The sequence below is a fragment of the Lolium perenne genome, chromosome 1 (assembly GCF_019359855.2).
Source record: "Lolium perenne isolate Kyuss_39 chromosome 1, Kyuss_2.0, whole genome shotgun sequence".
Taxonomy (NCBI): domain Eukaryota; kingdom Viridiplantae; phylum Streptophyta; class Magnoliopsida; order Poales; family Poaceae; genus Lolium; species Lolium perenne.
Window position 1 is genome coordinate 212414996 of NC_067244.2, and position 15639 is coordinate 212430634.

The following is a 15639-nucleotide window of genomic DNA, read 5'->3' on the forward strand; positions in this document are numbered from 1 at the left end:
ATAACATCAGGAGAGTAATCCCACGTGATGAGCATATTTACTTTCTTGTAAAACTTCTAGTGTACCCTTTTTGCAATTCCAATGTTCATTTGTTGAGATCGCGGCGCCTACCTAGTGTAGCCTTTTGTTTTGTGAGAGTTAGACACGTTTTTAGGGTTTTCCCGCCTTTCGCCGGTGGCGCCACTGATCTGCCTCGCCTCCTTTGGCCTAAGGACCATGGAGGCGCGGTGGCTTCGTTTTTTTTTCCTTAGTGTTTAGGGTTTGTGTTCCACACAGGAAGAAGTGGCGACAGCGACTGCCTGAAGAGGGAATAAAGTTCTTCCCATCTAGCCACTGTTTCGGTGACGCGTCTATCGTTGTTGGAGAGCGTGTGGAGGTCCGTCTCCGGAAGATCCCGCTGGATTTGGTATATGTTCTTTCTAATATACACTTCTCTTCATCAGCATGGATGTTGCTCTGGTGTGTCGGCCCTTTGAGGTCTTATATTAGCACGATGACTTCTCATTTGTCTACTATATCAATATTTACTACGATAAGTTTTGCCCGATTTAAACGTGGGAGTGACGCTATCGAGGATTATGAATGGATTTGTGGACTTTTCGCAAAAAAGAAACTCTTACCCCGTTTTAAAAAAGGCATCATGTTGTAGCCGTGCCTATGGCTATGGACTATGGTATGTGTGTGCTCACGTCAGGCTAATCTTCAGTTCGTTGCTCCTTCTGAACCCTTCGTGTGCTACGTATAGCTAGAACTACAAGATCAAGGGACCCATGGTCCAAGACTCCAAGTGCGTTGTGCTCCAAAGATCCACCGTCCCGGGTGACGCCAATGTCTCTCCAGTGGGTGCGTTTCTCCTCTCAAATCCTTGGCAAAGTGGCAATCATGCATCGTCATCCACAACAAGCACCACACCTACCTATAACCATGCCCGAGCACAGCTAAAATTACATTATCCGGTGCCTCCAAAACTTTTACAGCAGAAACTCACGTCCTCCTGGACAGCGACAATGTGATTAACCCTCTAATACCTGGAAATGATCTTTGTCTTCTTCTCCTTCTCCTAAGGTTGAGGATAAGAAAGGCCTGTTTTGGTAAGTCCCGAGAGGCGCCAGGCAAACTGGATAAGCATGGCGGCACAACAAAAAGGTTGGTGCCAAAAAACACTCTGTGGCAGGACGGCTGGCTCCGGCCAACGGGGCTGGGGCAGAGCGCTTCTGTGGGCCACGCATTCGGAGACTCGTGGCCTCGTCCCCTGCCGCCCAGCTGCTGAGGTGATCGATCCGATTCCGATGAGAATGCTGCAGGACCCATGTCAATGTCACGCTCGACAAAGGTGCTCTTCTCGTGCTGTACCACTAAGTGGCCAGGTGATCTGTTCTGTTCTAGCTCCCACGAACGCACGGGAGATTCTACTGGCTCGAGATTTAGTTTGACAGCCATGGGTTAGTTTAGCTTATCCACTGCTCTTGACTGAGGTTTCACCGGCACATAATATGCCAAATTTACGTGAGTACGAATTTTTTAAGCATGATATTTCTTTTAGACGTTCGCTCATGCTCAGTACAACCCGTCTCCATCGCTCGATATCCTTTCATTATTTAAAAATACTAGCACAAAACCCGTGCGTTGCTACGGTGTCAATCTAAATTGATATCTTTTGATATATTTATATCTGCATGATGATCATATACAAAATAGAATGGAGCTTCTAATTAATATGTCTATTATATCATGTATTAGTGAAAATCATATATGGAGTAACATCGTTTTAAACGTATCGTAGCGTGCTGTGCGCTCTCGATGGGATCCAAATAGCATGTAGCCATTTATTTTATACGTTGTGTTTTATATTCCAAATAGCATGCTATAAATTAGCCTATAGAACATGCCACATGTTTTCCTCCATTTTCTATGGTTTTAAAATTAAACCCTAATTATAATCTTAGAACTAATTTTTGGTAAAGCTTCTTGTTTTCTGATGCTCTCTCTCTCCCCCTCTCGAGGCTCGCCCCTCGCGTTGCTCCTCCTCTCCTCTCCTCCTAGGGTCGGTCATGAAATTTTGGGGGCCAACTGCAAATAAAAAGTAAAGATCCTAATTATAATTATTGAAATACATTACATTTGTGAATGTGTGCTAGCATGTTTGAAACCGGTGTGGGTCTATTGTGGTCATCTGCTCTTGGCCGGTTCTGTGTTTGCCAAGGAAAAAATGAACGGCGACTGTGTGTTCCTTTCCTGGGTTGGTGGTATTCGGACCATGCACAGCCTATGGGTATAGCTAAGTAATAAAGGGCGAAAAGATAAAATAAGCCTAATTACGGAAAGGGTAGAAGGCCGAAACGCAACCTCCCAGGCCCACCCGGCCACCTCTCCCTGGCCCACCTGGAGACTTCTCAAACCCTAACCGGCTAAGCACCTCCTCCCTGGCAGTTTTGCATTTACCCCCTCCCGCCGCCGAAAACATTCGCGATCGGGTACCTCCACCCTGCGCTCCCCCTCGTTCTCTGCACCTCTGCGAGCCCGAACCCGCGCAGGTCGCGCCCAACTCCCTTGACGCCCTCTCCCTCTTCCTCGCTGCTCCACCACGCCCATCTCCTCCCTAAGCTCCGGCAACCGCAGGCAGCGCCTCGCCGCCTCCCCGGGCCTACTCCTCGTTCCCCGTCCTTGCCTCCTCCGCGACATCTGGTCCCCTCGCCGGCCACGCGAGCCCTCCCGTGGCCGCGCCGGCCGTCCTACTTCGCCACCCGCGCGCGAGCGCCGCGCGTCCCCGGGTGAAAGCTCCGGCCACGTGTGCCACTGGGTGGCTGATACGCGTACAGCACGCGTCCGTTGGGAACCCCAAGAGGAAGGTGTGATGCGCACAGCGGCAAGTTTTCCCTCAGTAAGAAACCAAGGTTTATCGAACCAGTAGGAGCCAAGAAGCACGTTGAAGGTTGATGGCGGCGGAGTGTAGTGCGGCGCAACACCAGGGATTCCGGCGCCAACGTGGAACCTGCACAACACAACCAAATTACTTTGCCCCAACGTGACAGTGAGGTTGTCAATCCCACCGGCTTGCTGTAACAAAGGATTAGATGTATAGTGTGGATGATGATGTTTGCAGAGAACAGTAGAACGAGTATTGCAGTAGATTGTATTCGATGTAAAAGAATGGACCGGGGTCCACATTTCACTAGTGGTGTCTCTCCGATAAGAATAAGCATGTTGGGTGAACAAATTACAGTTGGGCAATTGACAAATAAAGAGGGCATGACCATGCACATACATGTTATGATGAGTATTATGAGATTTAATTGGGCATTACGACAAAGTACATAGACCACTATCCAGCATGCATCTATGCCTAAAAAGTCCACCTTCAGGTTATCATCCGAACCCCCTCCAGTATTAAGTTGCAAACAACAGACAATTGCATTAAGTATGGTGCGTAATGTAATCAACAAATATATCCTTAGACATAGCATTGATGTTTTATCCCTAGTGGCAACAGCACATCCACAACCTTAGAGGTTGCTGTCACTCCCCCAGATTTAATGGAGGCATGAACCCACTATCGAGCATAAATACTCCCTCTTGGAGTTACAAGCAAAAACTTGGCCAGAGCCTCTACTAGCAACGGAGAGCATGCAAGATCATAAACAACACATAGATGATAGATTGATAATCAACATAACATAGCATTCATTATTCATCGGATCCCAACAAACGCAACATGTAGCATTACAGATAGATGATCTTGATCATGTTAGGCAGCTCACAAGATCCAACAATGATAGCACAATTAGGAGAAGACGACCATTTAGCTACTGCTATGGACCCATAGTCCAGGGGTGAACTACTCACACATCACTCCGGAGGCGACCATGGCGGTGAAGAGTCCTCCGGGAGATGATTCCCCTCTCCGGCAGGGTGCCGGAGGCGATCTCCTGAATCCACCGAGATGGGATTGGCGGCGGCGGCGTCTCTGGAAGGTTTTCCGTATCGTGGCTCTCGGTACTGGGATATTCGCGACGAAGGCTATATGTAGGCGGAAGGGTAGGTCAGGGGGCGACGCGAGGGCCCCACACGCCAGGGCCGCGCGGCCAAGGCCTGGGCCGCGCCGCCCTGTCGTGTCGGTGCCTCGTCGCCCCACTTCGTTTCCCTTTCGGTCTTCTGGAAGCTTCGTGGAAAAATAAGACCCTGGGCGTTGATTTCGTCCAATTCCGAGAATATTTCCTTACTAGGATTTCTGAAACAAAAAACAGCAGAAAATAGCAACTGGCTCTTCAGCATCTTGTTAATAGGTTAGTGCCGGAAAATGCATAAATATGACATAAAGTATGTATAAAACATGTAGGTATCATCAATAAAGTAGCATGGAACATAAGAAATTATCGATACGTTGGAGACGTATCAGCATCCCCAAGCTTAGTTCCTACTCGTCCCGAGTAGGTAAACGATAACAAAGATAATTTCTGAAGTGACATGCCATCATAATCTTGATCAATACTATTGTAAGCACATGTAATGAATGCAACGATTCGAAGCAATGTAAATGCAATGAGTAAACAATTGAATCATATAGCAAAGACTTTTCATGAATAGTACTTTCAAGACAAGCATCAATAAATCTTGCATAAGAGTTAACTCATAAAGCAATAAATTCATAGTAGAGGCATTGAAGCAACACAAAAGAAGATTAAGTTTCAGCGGTTGCTTCAACTTATAACATGTATATCTCATGGATATTGTCAACATAAAGTAATATAACAAGTGCAATATGCAAGTATGTGGGAATCAATGCACAGTTCACACAAGTGTTTGCTTCTTGAGATGGAGAGAAATAGGTGAACTGACTCAACATAAAAGTAAATGAATGGCCCTTCGACGAGGGAAGCATCGATCGCTATATTTGTGCTAGAGCTTTTATTTTGAAAACAAGAAACAATTTTGTCAACGGTAGTAATAAAGCATATGTGTTATGTAAATTATATCCTACAAGTTGCAAGCCTCATGCATAGTGTACTAATAGTGCCCGCACCTTGTCTTAATTAGCTCGGATTACCTGGATTATCACCGCAATACATATGTTTTAACCAAGTATCACAAAGGGGTACCTCTATGCCGCCTGTACAAAGGTCTAAGGAGAAAGCTCGCATTGGATTTGTCGCTTTTGATTATTCTCAACTTAGACATCCATACTGGGACAACATAGACAACAGATAATGGACTCCTCTTTAATGCTTAAGCATTCAACAACAATTAATATTCTCATAAGAGATTGAGGTTTGTTGTCCAAAACTTAAACTTCCACCATGGATCATGGCTTTAGTTAGCGGCCCAATGTTCTTCTCTAACAATATGCATGCTCAAACCATTCAACTCATGGTAAATCGTCCTTACTTCAGACAAGACGAACATGCATAGCAACTCACATGATATTCAACAAAGAGTAGTTGATGGCGTTCCCAGGAACATGGTTATCGCACAACAAGCAACTTAATAAGAGATAAGATGCATAAGTACATATTCAATACCACAATAGTTTTTAGGCTATTTGTCCCATGAGCTATATATTGCAAAGATAAAGAATGGAAATTTTAAAGGTAGCACTCAAGCAATTTACTTTGGAATGACGGAGAAATACCATGTAGTAGGTAGGTATGGTGGACACAAATGGCATGGTTATTGGCTCAAGGATTTGGATGCACGAGAAGTAATCCCTCTCAATACAAGGCTTAGGCTAGCAAGGTTATTTGAAACAAACACAAGTATGAACCGGTACAGCAAAACTCACATAAAAGACATATTGTAAGCATTATAAGACTCTACACCGTCTTCCTTGTTGTTCGACCCTTACTAGAAAATATCTAGACTCTAGAGAGACCAATTATGCAAACCAAATTTTAGCAAGCTCTATGTATTTCTTCACTAATAAGTGCAAAGTATATGATGCAAGAGCTTAAACATGAGCACAACAATTGCCAAGTATCAAATTATTCAAGACATTTTGCCAATTACCACATGTAGCATTTCCCGTTTCCAACCATATAACAATTTAACGAAGCAGTTTCAACCATCGCCATGAATATTATGAGTAAAGCCTAAGGACATATTTGTCCATATGCAACAGCGGAGCGTGTCTCTGTCCCACACAAAGAATTCTAGGATCCAACTTTATTCAAACAAAACAAAAATAAAAACAAACAAACGCTCCATGCAAAGTACATAAGATTTGACGGAATAAAAATATAGTTTCACTAGAGGAACCTGATAATGTTGTCGATGAAGAAGGGGGTGCCTTGGGCATCCCCAAGCTTAGACGCTTGAGTCTTCTTGAAATATGCAGGGATGAACCACTGGGGCATCCCCAAGCTTAGAGCTTTCACTCTCCTTGATCATATTGTATCATCCTCCTCTCTTGATCCTTGAAAACTTCCTCCACACCAAACTTAAAACAACTCATTAGAGGGTTAGTGCATAATCAAAATTCACATGTTCAGAGGTGACATAATCATTCTTAACACTTCTGGACATTGCACAAAGCTACTGAAAGTTAATGGAATAGAAAAATCCATCAAGCATAGCAAAACAGACAATGCGAAATAAAAGGCAGAATCTGTCAAAACAGAACAGTCCGTAAAGACGAATTTCTAAGAGGCACCAGACTTTCTCAAATGAAAATACTCAAATTTAATGAAAGTTGCGTACATATCTGAGGATCACTCACGTAAATTGGCAGAATTTTCTGAGTTACCTACAGAAAATTTGACCCAAATTCGTGACAGCAAGAAATCTGTTTCTGCGCAGTAATCCAAATCTAGTATGAACCTTACTATCAAAGACTTTACTTGGCACAACAATGCAACAAAACTAAGATAAGGAGAGGTTTATACAGTAGTAACAACTTCCAAGACTCAAATATAAAACAAAAGTGCAGTAGTAAAATCATGGGTTGTCTCCCATAAGCGCTTTTCTTTAACGCCTTTCAGCTAGGCGCAGAAAGTGTGTATCAAGTATTATCAAGAGATGATGCATCTACATCATAATTTTCACAACTTGTCACATTAGGTATCTTAGATGCTCTATTATCTATAATGGTATTAAGGGCTTTGTCAATTTTAGGCCTATAATAGTTTTTTGGTTTAGGCACTTTAGAGACATGCATGAACTTTTGCTCCTTTCCCACATAAGCTTTCTCCTTAAACTTGATAGAAGAAAAGGTTGAACCCAATGTTCCCATAGCCTCTTCAAGTTCACTAATCCTTTGGGTTTGATTATCATGAATAGCACAAGCTTCTAAGATGGCAACTCTCTCATTAATTCCACCTAGAGATTTATCAAGTTTGTCAGTGCTATCAAGTAATGCTCCCAAATTAGTCTCAATACTTGGAAGATTTTGCTCTATGGTTTCCAATTTTTTCATGACATCTTCAAGAGAGGTTTCAATTTTAACTTCATTAACAGGTGGTATTCCAAATAGACTCTCAATAATGCAACTAGCTTCTAAGGCAGGAGTACCTAGGAAGTTACCTCCCGCGAGACAATCAAGAACATACCTATTCCAGCTAGAGATACCAACATAAAAATTCCTGAGTAGGATAGTGGTGGAGTGTTTCTTAGTGCACCTATTATGAGCATCACTAATTCTATACCAAGCATCTTTTAAACATTCTCCCCCTTGTTGCTTAAACGAACGAACTTCAACTTCAGGATTACTCATTTTAGCAATAGTAAATAAAGCAAACTAGATAAAGTAAATGCAAGTAACTAATTTTTTGTGTTTTTAATATAGCAAACAAGATAGCAAATAAAGTAAAACTAGCAACTAATTTTTTTGTGTTTTGTTTTAGTGCAGCAAACAAAGTAGTAAATAAAATAAAGCAAGACAAAAATAAAGTAAAGAGATTGGAGGTGGAGACTCCCCTTGCAGCGTGTCTTGATCTCCCCGGCAACGGCGCCAGAAAAAGAGCTTGATACGCGTACAACACGCGTCCATTGGGAACCCCAAGAGGAAGGTGTGATGCGCACAGCGGCAAGTTTTCCCTCAGTAAGAAACCAAGGTTTATCGAACCAGTAGGAGCCAAGAAGCACGTTGAAGGTTGATGGCGGCGGAGTGTAGTGCGGCGCAACACCAGGGATTCCGGCGCCAACGTGGAATCTGCACAACACAACCAAATTACTTTGCCCCAACGTGACAGTGAGGTTGTCAATCCCACCGGCTTGCTGTAACAAAGGATTAGATGTATAGTGTGGATGATGATGTTTGCAGAGAACAGTAGAACGAGTATTGCAGTAGATTGTATTCGATGTAAAAGAATGGACCGGGGTCCACAGTTCACTAGTGGTGTCTCTCCGATAAGAATAAGCATGTTGGGTGAACAAATTACAGTTGGGCAATTGACAAAGAAAGAGGGCATGACCATGCACATACATGTTATGATGAGTATTGTGAGATTTAATTGGGCATTACGACAAAGTACATAGACCGCTATCCAGCATGCATCTATGCCTAAAAAGTCCACCTTCAGGTTATCATCCAAACCCCCTCCAGTATTAAGTTGCAAACAACAGACAATTGCATTAAGTATGGTGCGTAATGTAATCAACAAATATATCCTTAGACATAGCATTGATGTTTTATCCCTAGTGGCAACAGCACATCCACAACCTTAGAAGTTGCTGTCACTCCCCCAGATTTAATGGAGGCATGAACCCACTATCGAGCATAAATACTCCCTCTTGGAGTTACAAGCAAAAACTTGGCCAGAGCCTCTACTAACAACGGAGAGCATGCAAGATCATAAATAACACATAGATGATAGATTGATAATCAACATAACATAGCATTCATTATTCATCGGATCCCTACAAACGCAACATGTAGCATTACAGATAGATGATCTTGATCATGTTAGGCAGCTCACAAGATCCAACAATGATAGCACAATTAGGAGAAGACGACCATCTAGCTACTGCTATGGACCCATAGTCCAAGGGTGAACTACTCACACATCACTCCGGAGGCGACCATGGCGGTGAAGAGTCCTCCGGGAGATGATTCCCCTCTCCGGCAGGGTGCCGGAGGCGATCTCCTGAATCCCCCGAGATGGGATTGGCGGCGGCGGCTTCTCTGGAAGGTTTTCCGTATCGTGGCTCTCGGTACTGGAGTTATTCTCGACGAAGGCTTATGTAGGCGGAAGGGTATGTCAGGGGGCGCCACGAGGGGCCCACACCACAGGCCGGCGCGGCCAGGGCTAGTGTGTGGCCGCCTCGTCGCCCCACTTCGTTTCCTCTCCGGACTTCTGGAAGCTTCGTGGAAAAATAAGATCCTGGGCGTTGATTTCGTCCAATTCCGAGAATATTTTCTTACTAGGATTTCTGAAACCAAAAACAGCAGAAAACAGCAACTGGCTCTTCGGCATCTTGTTAATATGTTAGTGCCGGAAAATGCATAAATATGACATAAAGTATGTATAAAACATGTAGGTATCATCAATAAAGTAGCATGGAACATAAGAAATTATCGATACGTTAGAGACGTATCAGTGGCTCCCACGCTCTCACGTGTTATGCCCAATTCTCATGAATCCTTCCACCTCTAGCCCTCTTTTTTCGCTTCCGATTTCCCAAATTCTTTTGCCTACGTTTCTTCCTCATGCCACCATTGTATGATTCCTCCTTTCCGATTTCCGATATAGGATGCTATGTTGTTTCTAAGGCGGCTTGCTATAATCCAGAAATTTTGCGCATATAAATCGGTGGGACTTGGCATAGGAGAGCGATGTGGGACTATTTACAGCGGTAGGAAACAATCCGCCTAGAAATAGGGATCACCGGGTCAGGAACGAAATCATATATGGACCCGTCCTTGCAACCCGCTACCTGGCCCAGCGCGATCGGAGCGCTCCGTAGCTCCTAGTTTCCCGGTGTTTTAAAAAACTAAACGGATATACATAGCCCTAAATAAAAACCCTTATGGAAAAACTTATTTGTATGAATATGTAGCGTATGTATATCTAGAAGTTGTATGTATGTACGTTGTTGTTGGCTCATCGGCGGCGACTTTGTCGAGCGATGACGCTTGTGGCCGACGGGCGGAGGCACGACAAGGCCGTGCTTGCCGGCCATGAAGCACTGTGAGGCGGTGCAGGCCAACACAAGCGTCGGCAAGGCCTCGTAGGTGTGTGCCGATAGTAAGGCGGCGCGGCAGTGCGGTGTGCCTCGAGACTAGCCAGCCTATGTGGCTCCATTTTTCACAGTCTCGCTAGACACGCACCGAACTATCTGATATCCTCTTGGCCGGACAGAGCATCGAATATTTGAGTTTTTCTTCACTCGTCGGATTGTACTGTGCTAACGGTAGGACTGTCTTGCAAATGGTATACGGTATTTGAGTATACATATTGGGTTTGGATATGGGCTTAGGAGGGCTCAAAATTAACTAATTCATTGGCTAATTACCAAAGGGCCCAAACTGAATTTGGGGAGTGGGTTGTACTGAAGCAAGTCTCTCTGTTTTAAATTTTATACGAGTTTACTGAATGTCTGAATAATAATACGACTGTCAACTAAGAAAATGAAGGGATCTACGAACCAGAACTCCCATGTACCCTGAATAGCACCGTTTTTTCTGAAATAAATACAGTAGGGAAAACCCATATTGTATCATCTTTCATTTATAAAATTGGTGGGATATTTACATGGTGCCAATCCATCGGATTACAAATCCGTAGGGTGTCAAGCCCTGCTTGGCTTCCTTAAGGCTAGGTCTAGCTCTATGCACTGTTAAAGAAAAGAAAGATTTCATCTAGAAGTATATCTTTGCACTGTTAGGATCTTAACATTGAAGATATAATCGTTCGTTTTTATCCCAGATACTCTACTGGACTATGATAAAAATTTCTATGGAGAATGGAGACAGATATCTTTCCTTAGTATGATCATCTTGTTAATATCACAATCAGTGTTCCATTCAATACCAATTGCTCACCAAAAACTTTGAAAACCAGCATTCAAAGAAAATGTGTTGAAGTGTTTACTCTAGCCATGTGTCACATACGATGCAATCACCGTATTATATAAAGAATTTCATCATCAACTCCTTTATGTTGAGCTTGTCATAAAAGAAGTCATGCGAAGAATTTATGTCTAGGAAGACAACATATTTTCCAATATCCAAGATTAGCTTTGGAGTATCGAAATTCCCCATTTTAGTATTGTAAACTCCTCTTGGAGGCCTTTCTTCGGGAATGCTACGCTTGTAGTGTCTTGTGGTTCACCCTGTGATTTTCTGCTGGCGTCGTAATCCTCTTGCATCATCGGCCTGGCTACTTATACACGGCCTTGCTTCGGTGGCTGGTGGCCGTCCTAGCGCCTTGGGAGGGTGGGGGACTTTCTAGGTTGGCGTCAGGCGTAGCTATTCACAATGTCATTGGAAGATGTTGTGTTTTTGGTCTAGTCCTAGCCTGAGTTCTTGGGGTGGTGGTTTGGGGTCTGGGTGAAATCTTTGCAGGACCTCGGTCTCTGCTGACGATGATGACGCATTCTCGCTCCATACACCTTCTTGGCGGCATCGCGAAGACCCTCTCCTCCATTGGATCTCCTCAATTGGATCCTCAAGGTCTGCAAGGTTGTTTGCCCATCGTCAAGTTTCCCCCTTGGGTTGTTGTTTTGATGCGAAAAAGGTGTATTGGTGTGGTTATGGACGTGGTCGCTCTAGTGCAACAGAAGACAAGGTTCCCTTAACCTGGACCAGACGGGCTTCGGCTAGGTGTTTTTGTGTTGTCATCTCTTGTGCGGTTCGTTGTGCGATTTGCACATGTGTGTGTTGTAAGTTCCGGTATAACTCATATCCGGTTGATGGCTTTGTTAATTCAAAACTGGGCTCATTTCGAGCCTTTCATCTATATACTAAAATTATAAGAAATGAGATGACAAGGCGAGCTTAACCATACAATAAATCAAAACCCAAGAATAAATAGCAGAATTTAGTTTTGTTTTACTATTGTTGTCATATGTGCACAAAAGTAAATTATTCTATTCAACTAGATTCAATCACAAATTCACTTTGAAGCTGATGGAAAAAACTTTGACACAACTAGGCTAATTATTGTTGTCATGTGTTGCAGCAGGGGATGTAACATCATATAAATAAATTAAAAAACATGCTCGCAGGACAAGATTGTTTTTAATTATTGGTGTTCCTTATTAGCTTAATTGTTTTATTTACGTCCTAATTTGGAAGAGATCTATAACATATACAATCTAACCGTGTCTAGAGAATCATTTTGTATTTATGCTGAACTTTTTTACTTCATCATAATTCATTCTACATCTACTCTATACTCCTCCATACTGCCAACAGTACGATATAGTACATACAATGTATTCTCGTTTGTACTATATGATTTACGTCCTGATTTGGAAGAGATCTATAACATATACAATCTAACTGTGTCTAGAGAATCATCTTGTATTTATGTTGAACTTTTTTACTTCATCATAATTCATCCTACCTCTACTCTATACTACTCCATATACACTTCCAACGGTACAATATAGTACATACAATGTTTTCTCGTTCGGACTATATGATTTATAACTGATAGTTAATTAAAACTTTAATCCGACATATCATTTATATATTATTAGCAATAGTTACTAGTTATAATTATAATGTAAAAGAACTACTAGTACACTTAGGTTATACCATTTGGTTAGAGAATCAAGTGGGATGTGGTGCTATGGTTCCATTCCACTGCAATGAGTGGTTCTGTTGTGAGTGTTTTGCTAGGTTTAACTAGGTAAAAATAGGATGTTTCCTTTCTATGTTTGGTTGAAGAGATGGAATGAGTAGAATGAGGTCCATCTCGCCTTTTTCATAGGCATGGTGAGCTTGCCCGCCATGTGCATTTGTAGCATTTTTGTCTTTTGCGAATTAGAGCACCATATTAATACATAAATTTCAGTAATTATTAGTATAACTTCTATATTACTTGCTTGTTCGGAAATAAATAGCTCGAATTTATCTAGATATGTGTGTATCTGTAACTAGAAGATTGCTAGATGTATGTAAATCTAGAAAATTCGAGTCGCTGATGGAGGGAGTATGCAAAAAAGAAATGGTTATATACTTTAGATCACAGTTCACCATTGTGGGTGGCGGCACTGTACACGCGTACAGCTATGCGATGCCACGGCAGGGCCGTCTCGCCCAAAACGTGAGCGCGCGCGTTGCACACGCAGAATCATGGCCGCCCCGTGGGCCACCCTCGCTCCAAATCCTTTATAAGGCGCCCATTGCCGACCCAATGACGAGACCACCAAAGCCAACCCAAAGGCAATCGCAAAGCAAGCTAGAAACGGCAAGCTGCTGAGCCCGCCTCTTCGACCCGAGAACCAACGCGGCATGGCTTTCTACCGCGGCATGGGTGGCCCTCAGCATATGATGCCGCCGCCGCCGCCGCAGCCGAGGCCATGGAGCAAGGCGGAGGACAAGGTGTTCGAGGCCGCGCTGGTGACGTTCCCGGAGAACGTCCCGAACCGGTGGCTGTACGTGGCGGCGCAGCTGCCGGGGCGCACGCCGCAGGAGGCCTGGGAGCACTACCAGGCGCTCGTGGCCGACATCGACCTCATCGAGCGCGGCTTGGTCGAGGCCCCCGACTCCTGGGACGAGGACGCTGCCGGCGGCGGTGGCGGCGGACGCGGCCGCGGAAGCGGGGGATCCGAGGAGCGCCGCCGAGGCGTGCCCTGGAGCGAGGAGGAGCACAGGTACGTACGCGGTCGATCGCGCCGTCAAAATCTCAACTTCCTCTTCCTCTGTTCCGTTCTTTTTTTTTTTTGTCCTTTTCCCCTGTTATTCTTCAGTGCCTTCTTGGAGGTCCTAGATACTTCTCCGGAATCTTTTCCACGTCGGATCACTAGATCCCCATGGCCCACCCTGCCAAGTCTGAGACCGACTTGTACCAGAGAATTATGGGATGTAGTCGAACTCACACCATTTCTTCTTCTTCTTCTTGGTTTCGTTTGAGCAGGCTGTTCCTGGAAGGGCTGGAGAGGTACGGGCGCGGCGACTGGAGGAACATCTCGCGGTGGTCGGTGAAGACGCGGACGCCGACGCAGGTGGCCAGCCACGCGCAGAAGTACTTCATTCGCCAGGCCAGCGCCGCCAGCCGCGGCGACACCAAGCGCAAGAGCATCCACGACATCACCACCGCCTGATTCCGTCGTGGTCAATGTCAAGAATCCGGTCCGGCCCAAGCTGAGCTGAAACCCGCCGCCGTCCTCGCCGTCTCTTCTGTCGGCCGTAGCACAGATGCAGGGGAGAAGCTTTGCTTGGTTGGATTCTGCGATTCGGAAGATCTAGCTGTGTGGTCGAATAATGGTGTCATTTGTCGTGTGTGAAATGTTAAGGAAGAAACAGAGACCGGAAAGGATTACAGCATAAATCCGCCGTTCTTGGTTTCTACTCTTTTTTCTTATAGATCGAGTCGATGACAGTGGCATGGCTTTTCACATGCCGTTCTCATCCTATCTGATTTTCAAATAAATATGTCCTAGTGACAAGTGTCCTTTATCAGTGTTCATGCTTCTTCTTTTGTCGTGTTGTCCGGTGATGCGTAGGCCGTCTATGTCTATTCCAACATGTGTTGAAAGCGGCTTGGCGGCCGCAATTGCTTCGAGTTTTATAAAAAAAAATACATGCCAACAACACATGGTGAATTATTAGCTGCCGAATCATTCTTTAGACTGGTCATAGTGGGTAGTATCATATAGTAGTAGTGTATCATGTATATGATATCTTTGTATGATACTAGATCCATAATGCATAGTATTATAGACTAGTATCATAGTTTTGCTATATTAATTAATTTGTAGAATCCCAATACAAATTTATGTATAATATTTATTTGATACTAACTTTTCTCGTTATGTGCGCTATGATACATTATCTACCTATGATACTCTAATCTCCTCTCTCATCCATAATTATCTGCCACATCAGCATTTTGGGTGGGGCTAGGATGCATGATACTAGCTAAGTATGATACTAGCACTATGGCTAGCCTTATAGGGCATCACCAGCAGTGACCACCCATTTCAAACACAAAATATGTCCTATGAGTTTTGATTTATTACGGTTTGAGATTTGATGAAGAAAAAGACATGTTGGAACTAAAAGGAAATGTCACAAATAATTTGCAAATGATTAAATTTAAAAAAACTTTGATGGCGGACAACTACGCTGCTGACAGTGTTTATTTCCACCACCATGTAAAATGTACTCTCTCCAATCCTTTTTAATTGATTCGAATTTTATATAAAGTTATACTAAATCCAAATCAATTAAAAGAGTTGCTATGTATCAGTCAACTGATATTTTCTTAAGTCTAAGTCATTTACAAAAAACTGCTTGAGTTGCATTTTTCTGTTAAAAAAAAGTACAATTGTACTTTTCTGCCAGAAATGTGCAACTGGATCGAGTTCCACTTTTTTTTGAACTGTAGTTGCACTTTTCTGAGTTGACTGAGACTTGAGCTTTAATATGGTGCTGTTTCTCGTGTGTACTGTACCCCGCGCAAAAGACTGCCTACATCGCGTGTAGACGGTCAAATAATTTGGGGGGTCAAAGTTCATCCGCACCGTACACGGAAGACA

At 43.7% G+C, this 15639-nt stretch overlaps 1 protein-coding gene across 1 annotated transcript; it reads left to right on the forward strand.

Moving 5' to 3' along the window:
• The first annotated feature begins 13303 nt into the window (after positions 1-13303).
• LOC127323327 (transcription factor DIVARICATA) lies at positions 13304-14567 on the forward strand. The gene is made up of 2 exons (XM_051351487.1): positions 13304-13752; positions 14016-14567. Exons 1-2 carry the CDS (start codon positions 13391-13393, stop codon positions 14200-14202), a joined length of 549 nt encoding a protein of 182 aa, XP_051207447.1. The 5' UTR covers positions 13304-13390; the 3' UTR covers positions 14203-14567.
• Positions 14568-15639: the final 1072 nt, after the last annotated feature.